The sequence below is a fragment of the Triticum dicoccoides genome, chromosome 2A (genome assembly GCF_002162155.2).
Source record: "Triticum dicoccoides isolate Atlit2015 ecotype Zavitan chromosome 2A, WEW_v2.0, whole genome shotgun sequence".
Lineage (NCBI taxonomy): Eukaryota > Viridiplantae > Streptophyta > Magnoliopsida > Poales > Poaceae > Triticum > Triticum dicoccoides.
This window is the reverse complement of record NC_041382.1, coordinates 661,005,368-661,013,789: the sequence shown is the minus strand read 5'-3', so window position 1 is coordinate 661,013,789 and position 8,422 is coordinate 661,005,368. Positions and strand designations below refer to the sequence as shown.

The 8,422-nt window shown below is 44.2% G+C and overlaps 2 protein-coding genes and 1 long non-coding RNA gene across 4 annotated transcripts in view; all 3 read right to left on the bottom strand.

The window, feature by feature from the left end:
- The window catches only part of LOC119356050 (alpha-taxilin-like), a 6,302-nt gene extending 3,085 nt beyond the window's left edge, over positions 1-3,217 (bottom strand). The window contains exons 1-3 of one of the 2 annotated variants that reach the window (XM_037622947.1): positions 2,820-3,217; positions 2,581-2,645; positions 2,360-2,474 (exon numbers count right to left, since the gene is read on the bottom strand). In XM_037622947.1, the coding sequence (XP_037478844.1) occupies positions 2,360-2,474; positions 2,581-2,645; positions 2,820-3,126 (487 nt within the window). In that variant the 5' untranslated portion in view covers positions 3,127-3,217. The remainder of the gene's footprint in view (positions 1-2,359; positions 2,475-2,580; positions 2,646-2,819) is intronic. The other variant, XM_037622948.1, reaches the window with a different exon arrangement.
- Positions 3,218-3,836: 619 nt separating this feature from the next.
- LOC119358057 (RNA pseudouridine synthase 5-like) lies at positions 3,837-7,769 on the bottom strand. The gene is made up of 10 exons (XM_037624776.1): positions 7,734-7,769; positions 7,455-7,632; positions 7,082-7,169; positions 6,912-6,993; positions 6,419-6,494; positions 5,652-5,719; positions 5,446-5,515; positions 5,181-5,265; positions 4,989-5,082; positions 3,837-4,070 (listed from the first exon to the last, which is right to left on the bottom strand). Exons 1-10 carry the CDS (start codon positions 7,767-7,769, stop codon positions 3,993-3,995), a joined length of 855 nt encoding a protein of 284 aa, XP_037480673.1. The 3' UTR covers positions 3,837-3,992.
- A 158-nt stretch (positions 7,770-7,927) lies between these two features.
- LOC119356051 overlaps positions 7,928-8,422 on the bottom strand; it is a 970-nt gene continuing 475 nt past the window's right edge. Inside the window, exons 2-3 of the long non-coding RNA XR_005171808.1 lie at positions 8,150-8,196; positions 7,928-8,015 (exon numbers count right to left, since the gene is read on the bottom strand). This is a non-coding gene — a long non-coding RNA (uncharacterized LOC119356051). The remainder of the gene's footprint in view (positions 8,016-8,149; positions 8,197-8,422) is intronic.

Below are 8,422 nucleotides of genomic sequence, written 5' to 3'. Positions count from 1 at the left end.
GGGGGGGGGTTGCTCGCTGTTTGCGGCTTGTTAGCGCTCTTCGGGCACATGTCGGGGTTGCAACAACTTCGCTAAATGCTTGGTGTCCACCATAGGTTGTTCGGACGAGGTGGCCTCGAGGCTGCATTGGTGATGGAGTGTCAGCTGGCTCCATTCCCGATCAAGTACCTCGGGATCCCCCTCATCCTCCGGAAGTTGTTAAGTGCGGCTCTCGAGCCATTGGTTGACATGAGCACGGATCGCCTCCCTACTTGGAGGGCATCGATGATGGCAAAGGTTGGGCGCCTAACCTTAGTCAGATCGGCCCTAGCCACCATGCCATTGCACTAGGTGGTGGTTCTTGGCTTGAACAAGCGGTCCCAGATTGACAAGATCCTCAGGGGGTCCTTTTGGTTGGCAGGGCGGCCACTGCCACGTCAACTGGCATTGGGTGTGTAGGCCCCTTCGTCTGGGCGGCCTGGGTGTTCTGAACCTCAGGAGGGTGGCAATCAGTCTCCGGGTCTGTTGGCTCTAGAGGATGCTCACTGATCCCAACCGCCCCTGGAAAGGCCTCGACCTCCAGTTCTCCTGGGATGAACACGCAGTGTTCACCGCATCCACCAAGATGGTGGTTGGCGACAGAGCTACTGCCTTATTCTAGGAGGACCGCTGGCTTCATGGTCGGGCAATCTCAGAGATAGCACCCAAGCTGCACCAGCTAGTCTCCCTGAATCTTCGGAATGCCCGATCGCATCAACGTTGGATCTCGGATATCAGGGGCGGCATGGGGCGCTGGCACTATGCCATCTGCCAGTTGGCACGTGTGGTGCAGCTTGCTCCCCACACGGATGCCCTCTAGTGCCATTGGACGGCGGATGTGCAGTACATGTCCAAGAGTTGCTATGACGCTCTCTTTGAGTGCGCGGTCGGATCTCGCTCGTCAAGTTCTTCAAGTAGCTCGCTTGACCAGATCGGAGCGTCTTGCGCTTCGTGGCTTGCAGCACACATCGAGTTTTGCGCTATACGACCAGTCCAAGGAGACGATGGCCCACCTCCTCTCTGGCAAGTGCTCTCCTGGTTCAGGTTGACTGCTATTGGCCCAGCCGAGGGGCGGACTTTGTGGATTGGTGGCAAGAAACTTGCTTCTCGTCTCCTACCTCGGGTCCTCGGCTCGGAAGGGCGTGTCCTCGGTCACCCCGTGAGTGGTTTGGTGCATCTGGAAGCATCATGACGCAATCATCTTCGACAATGCTCGGCTCAACCTCGACCGTCTCCTCAACACAATCAAGTCGGAGGCTAGGCAGTGTGGGCTCTGGCGGGCGTGTCTAGGCTTGTGGCTTTGCTCCTGAAGGGAGCAACGACTAGCGTCTAGGGGCATTGTGTTGTGCGTTGGGTATGGCCTTGCTTGGGCTATTGTATGTTGGGTGCGTCCTTCTTGGAGCTTGTAATGACTCTTCTCTCTATCAATGCAGTGAAATGCAAAGCTTTTGCGTTTTCTCAAAAAGAAAAAAAAGAATACATGAATGGTAAACACAGGAACAGAAAAATACACAGTAACTAAATGTCATGACATACAGAATCCTGCATGAATTGAAAACACATGAACAATAGAAACTATTTGATCATCTGGTTGCACCATAAAAAGAACACATGGATTTTCTTCAGGGATTATTAGATGTATTGCCATAGCCCACAGTTGCCAGACACAGAAAACATTCTAGAGCTCTAAGCCTTGGCTAGGAATTCTACGGAATTGGGGTGATGGACTATGGAAACCATAGGAATTTTAGTGTTCACAGTTTTTTAGTTTTCTGATCCCATGTGCCTCTATAGGAAAATTTTCTAGGGGTTGAAAATCCTTCCGGTGTTCATTGTTAACCCAAATTTCAAATAAATGAATACATTTATATAGTGATGGAACGATCATATAATGCATCTTTTCTATATAGAGTGGACAATTGTCCATGGAAGAAGCAGAAAGGAGATTTCGCTATGTTCTTCTTGCTAAATGTGTCTGGTCCAGCAGATGTTCCATGCTATAATTTCTGATGAAAGACCAAAAGAATACATTTTAAGGTAGTAAGGATTTTACGTGTGTGCATACAAAGGAAAAAAAACAGAGCAATCAGTATTTAGTTACATAGGTTTTCTTTTGTTTAATGAGAAGAATCCAGAAGTTTTCAAATCACCACATGTTATATATTAACATGGTTGTTATATATTAACATGGTTATTAGATAACTTTATTCCAAACAAAGGACAGCTTAGGGGTTTTTGACAGTGGATCCTTAACTGAGAGTAACCAACGGATTTTTATCCATTACATTCAACTGTTGGAGAACTAAGCATCGGGGTCACATTTTGGATAATAGAAACTTGCCTGCATCCCTCTCCGCTACCACTCCATGGTACCTCTGGGCAAGTTGCAACAACTCCTTGTCCTTCTCTAGCTTACTGTTCCGCTTCACGACCTTACGCTTTGGCTTGCCACTATCCTACAAAGTCATGGAATCAATCCGGTTTAGCACACACTTATCTTCCCACCAACACCAATATAGCAGGCAGAGAAATCTAAACCATATCCATTTCTGCGTTGGCAACCTTTGGATTGGCCAGCGGTTCCGATTGCTCTACCACAAAGCTCTCCTTCATTGCATCTTTGGCACCTGTGCCAGAGCATCAAAACAAGGTGAGCGAACATGTTACAGACTTCAATGGCGATGGGCGAAGCCGCTTAATAAGTTGCCTCATTCACCCTAAACTGTAACTGACGATTTGACGTCGAAATTAGATGACATCAGATCAGGAAGCTGCCAGTGCGTGGGAGAGGGGGAGATCACCTCCTATGTCTGCGGCGGGCCCCTGCTGCTCGGGGGCACGCTCCGGCTCCGAAGCGGCGGCGGCCATAGAGAGGCTCCGCAGGGCATCGGCGGCGTCGGCGGGGGTGGATGGAGCGCCTAGGGTTTGCTCGCCGTCGGCGCGGGCGGCGCCCTCGTGATCAGGGCCGAGGGCGGGATGCAGGGGACCGGCGGCGGCGGAGGCGGGGGCGGAGGAGACTGGCTGGGCCTGGTCGGCGGAGGAGCTCTCGACGAAGCCATCGGGGAGCGCGTCGGCCTCGGGGAGACGCGTCGCCGGCGAGCCTTCCATTGGTGTAGAGAGGGAGGGAGGGAGGGACGGTGTCGCCGCGCAGTCCCCTTGTGCTGGTGTCCTGTGTTTCGTGTAACTCTGCTGCTGCGAACACGCGTTCGGCACAGGCCGGTCATAACTCCGTCACTCCGTGTACGCTATTGGTAAATCCGCCGTATAAGATTCATGTTCAGAGATGAATTCATTTATGTTCGTTCTAGTTTCAGCAATCAAATCTGAATGATCCTCGATTCAAAAGCAGGGCCATTGGGCTGTCGCATTCAAACATGTTCATACGCAAAAAATAAAATAAAAAACGAACTTGGTTCGGAATACTAGTATATTGTAATCTACTACTCCCTCCGTCTCATAATACGAGAGCGTTTTTGACACTAGTGGTGTAAAAAACGCTCTTATATTATGGAACGAAGGGAGTAGTTTACATGCTTGTAGATGATAATCTTAGCCAAAATTTTAATGAATTTTGATTGCTGTGTGCATATATACGACACGAACACACACACGCTCACGCGCGCACACGCATGCACAGCAGTTAGTCTATCCTTTGGCTGTGTGCATGCATCTTCAGACGCAGTGACCTGAAAAGTTTACTCTGTTCCATCATCTAACACAAATGTTCCTCATGGTTCCCCCTCAGAAGCGTCCAGTGACCATTCAAACTCAGCAATACCATTTCCTGTATTGTCCACGCTGCCCCACACGCAAAAACTCAGTCTGACACTCCGTAAGATACACTCAACACCTCATATGCGGACGTTAGCGTTCAATAGCCTCCATCTCCACAGGCTTGTAAAACATGACCTGTGAACTCTTACTGATTGCTCAACTCATTGGATGCACATACTTTCAAATGGAAAGTTATGAGCTCAAGTATCAACTTGTGGATCGCAACGCTCCTCTCGAGTTTGTAGGATATGCGGCAGAGGGGCGGTTATCTTCAGCATCTGCATAGCCAACCACAAAAATGTAAGGGAAACACACACCTGGTGTTCAGTCATTATCGTTTGTTGGTCAGTGAACCTAAAAGGAAAGGGACTAACAAGAAAAATATCATGTCAGCATTCCTATGAAAGAAAGGATGAATAAATGATCAAACAGTCAATTGCATAGTTCGTTCTGCCAGCCAGATCACCTAAAGTGAACAACTAGAAGCTGAACACAAACTGAACAACAATACTGGAGTTTATATTTACAATTCTAATGTTAGATTGAAAATATTGAGGTATTTCTTGCACGACTATAACTGCATCGAGAAAAATAAGCAGTGTTGATCTTTCTCTGTTTCTCTCCATTGATGGGGATTTTTTCTTCTTCCCTTTTATAAATAATGCAAAAGCTTGCTTCCTCGTGCACTGATAGAATGAAAGAACCGTTTTGTAAATGAGACTAGACAACACCCATGACCATGTCTTCGTGTAGATCTGCAGTCACCTGCTGCACGTCCGGCCACTTACCCCCACAGACGCAGTCACTGCGTAGTTAGTATAAGAATTTAGACTCTCAGAGGAACCATTGATGCTTCTTTTAACATCATTTTGCATCTTGGTAATATGATTGGTAGCATATCCTACCTGCTTTGTTCAGTCTAACAATCTAACAAAATAGTAGCAAATACAGTTATACAGGAGTGAACCTAATTCTTCATTGTTTTAGGGAAAGAAAATACTCTTTGTCATTTGTTAAGATTTACTCATAGTTGTACTGAAAAATAAAACCCTACAATCATCACTTATTCAGAAATAAACCACAAAATTAGTTGCAACTCATTCCTCATTAAATAAAACAGTTCTTAAGGCCCATAAGCTATTGCGCATGTTAGGCGGAGAACACTACCCAATTTAGAAAGATTAATTTCTCATTACCTTATTCGTGGTTGGATGAGAAAGGACCAGCCAATGAGCATGCAAGTGATACCCACAGTCTCCGGGAACAGGCTGTAAAGGCCTCTCATAACCTCTGAAAAGAATTAGTAAGGTTAGTTAAACTAGATAAAACAACAGGGGGGGTCATACATGGACGTACTTCACAGCACAACTAAAAGATGAAAGAATTACCCGTCATATGCAAAAGAAATATCCGTACTAGTAGACTCCAGGTCATGAAATTTAGGCTGCCCACCAATACAATAGAGAGGATCATCTGGGGAAAAATCATGCAGTGTCTGAACATTGGAATTTATTTAATGAAAATAAGATCTGCCATGCCCTTTATTTAGAATTTTTTTTACCGATGATATGCAAAAACGCTTTTAGCTAAGCCTGGAAGAAAGAGCTCAAGTAAAATCATGCCCATCAAAATAACAAAAGTGTTTTGGCTTACCAACAAGAGGGTGTCCAATGTATGCAAGGTGTATTCGGATTTGGTGAGGCCGTCCTGAATGAATTTCAACCTGCACCAGTCAAGGAAAAGAAACAGTGACATATATAAGAAATCATAATCTAAGCCTTGTACACATCAGTAATTCGAGGGAATGATGTGCATATATAAATGAATATGTAAAAGCAGGACACAGAACCCCATCCTACCTGGACCAGCGTTTGATTTTGGTGCGCAAGTCTCTCAAGAACACACACTTTGCTCATGGCTGGCTTCCCTGAGAATTAATAATGCAAGATAAAACCACATAAGGCCATGTCCAATGCAGCGCTAACAGCAGGCACTAATCACGGTCATTTTGCCAGTTTCGGCCTTATTCCTGGTATCAGCGCTGACATCGCTGCTGGAACTGGAGACGGACACTCCGAGCTATTCATGTAGGCAGAATTTTTCGCCAGGCAACAGCACTACGCTGTGATCTCCATTTGATTTGTTAGCTTGTTTGTTACGATCTCGACTGTATTCATCTATCGGGATACAAGTGCTATACCGGTACTCCTTGGCATATTAGATTTGTGCGCTACATGTCTGCCTTAATTAATGCCATCTCCTGCATGCAGCTTTAACTAGCAACATTTTTTCTTTTCTTTTAGAGAGCCCTTAATTAGCTAACAGAATTATCTGAGAAGCTGAGAGCTCTGGAGACTTCCGCTAAAACCAGTAAAACAAATGCAGCCAACTTGGTTGTTCGAGGAATATAGGCACTTGCAAAATTTGCATTGGAATTAATGGATGCTTAAATCAAAATTTAATACCTAAGTGTCTGTAAAATAATTGCCTGGATTGGAGATCGAGGCTCTTACGCTAGACGCTTACTGCATTGGAGATGCATTAATAAATCAAGCAAGATTTGTTCGATATAACCTATATTGTCAATTTTAGTAAGCCCATTCTTGGTTTGGTAAACTTGTAGTACCTGAGGAACATGCCACATAAAGTCCCTCTGCAACTCCAGGGTAATGAACCAATCCTATGGGTTGAGTAACCACATCCTGCAGGTGCAAAGAAAAAAAAGAGTGAAGTGCATCCTAGGTCCGCGAACTATTTCGAAGGTGTCATGTAGGTCCGCAAACTATGAAAAGTGTCATCTAGGTCCTCAAAAATCCTTGAACTGTAATAAGTGTGTATATATGTGACACCTCCGAAATAGTTCAAGGACCTACATGACACCTTTGAAATAGTTTGAGGACCAGGATGACACACATATTGCAGTTTGAGGACATGGATGACGATTTTCATACTTCGAGTACCTACGTGACACCTCTGAAATAGTTCGAGGACCTATGACGCACTTCACTCACATACCATAAATATTGGTTTGCAAGAATATGGCCATTACACACATTTTTGAAGCAAGATATCAGTTAGGATAGTGTAATTCACAGGTGTGAGTAGGGAAAGGACAGCACCTCATCGTGTTCAAGTATACCAGTTACTAATGCTCGATAGAATTTTGAAATTTTCCGTTCTTTGCCAACCTCAGTTTCATCCCTATAAATTAAATTAATCACTTAACCAATACTGGGTGGTGCTAACGATACAGATACTCTTTCCAAATTTAAAAGAGAAGATTGTACACCTTTTCTTCTCTGCATTTGCAGCACCTTCTGCAAAATAAGATGCAAGTTGAACTTTGGCAAGCTTTGTCTTGGCACAAAGCAGTAGACCTAATAACATGGAACATGCAGGTCATCAGCAAGAGTTTCACTTTTACATATGGAAATGCAGCGGTAACAAACATTTTTCTGTGAGACACATTTTATAACCAAAAAATTAGTAGGAAAATGAGGCTTCATTGCAGAAGGGCTCTTTGTTACAGGATGGTAAAAAAAAGAGCTCCAGAAACAGCAAATATGTATTTCTCCTAGATTCCTGGTTTCATAGGCAAGCAACAAAATTCACATCTGCTAGGCCTCAACTGGTCAGAGTGAACTAAACAAAAAGCTACAAACCTGACGTGCCCCTTCCTAATCGATGAACAGGTACAGGATGTAACTGCACATTTTTTCTCTTAGAGCAGCTTGATGGGGGCATCTTCCACTCTTTCCACTGAAGCTGTGCTAGAACAGTGTGCTGCTGGAAGATTCCTTTTGGCAGAACTTGCAAACCGGAAGGCTTGTTAAGGGCGACCTGAAAAAAAATGGTGAGCTGATTTATGGCTATGATTATATAGCTTTAAGTGTTACAACTAATTTTATTAAACATACATAGGGATGAAGGAAGATTCATACTTGCTGAAAATTGGTACCAAGATTTGCAACTACCATAGACAAACATGACAATGGGAAAAAAGCATTGGCTCGCAAAAAATAGATGAAAAACAGATAGGACTTGAACCTTGACAACAAGCTAGGCTGATCGACAGTTGGATAGAATGTGTTTATGTGCAATTTAGCAAGAATACCAGGTTGAAGTGCATACCATGTCAGTCATCTTCATAAAGCACTTGAAGCAAATGTGGTGCAAATGGCTCCTTCCATGCGAGGCGATGATATACCAACTTAGAACCCTCCCTGAAAAGGGGGGTCCAAATGAAATACATATTAGTTTTGAAAGGTAGCTACTAACATAAAGGAAACGATGAAGGAGAATAAGAATGATAACACTCTTGTTGCAAATGTGTACTGCAAACAGCATAAGAGGATACCTGAGAATCATATCTGGATCAGTGACAACTTGGCCATCAACCGTTATCTGCAAAAAAATCTCAATGCCTTCATTTGTATTTCAACACGCGGGACTTAGAATGCAGAAACATACTAGTACTAATTAGCTACAGGATAGCACATAAATTTTCTTATGCATGCATTTGAAGCTCAAAACGGCAAAGAGAAAAAGCATCCGCATGAAGGATTCATAAACCTAACAGCTAGCAATTCATAACAACAAAAAACGACTGATTGCAAACAGCATGATTTAA

Excerpts from the sequence above, each read along its gene's own strand:
- LOC119358057 (XM_037624776.1), bottom strand. The coding sequence starts at position 7,769 with ATGGTAGTTGCAAATCTTGGTACCAATTTTCAGCAA. Across the intron at positions 6,994-7,081 it reads GCAAATGCAGAGAAGAAAAG|GGATGAAACTGAGGTTGGCA; the intron begins GTGTACAATCTT and ends TTTAATTTATAG. Across the intron at positions 5,516-5,651 it reads AAAATCAAACGCTGGTCCAG|GTTGAAATTCATTCAGGACG; the intron begins GTAGGATGGGGT and ends TGACTGGTGCAG.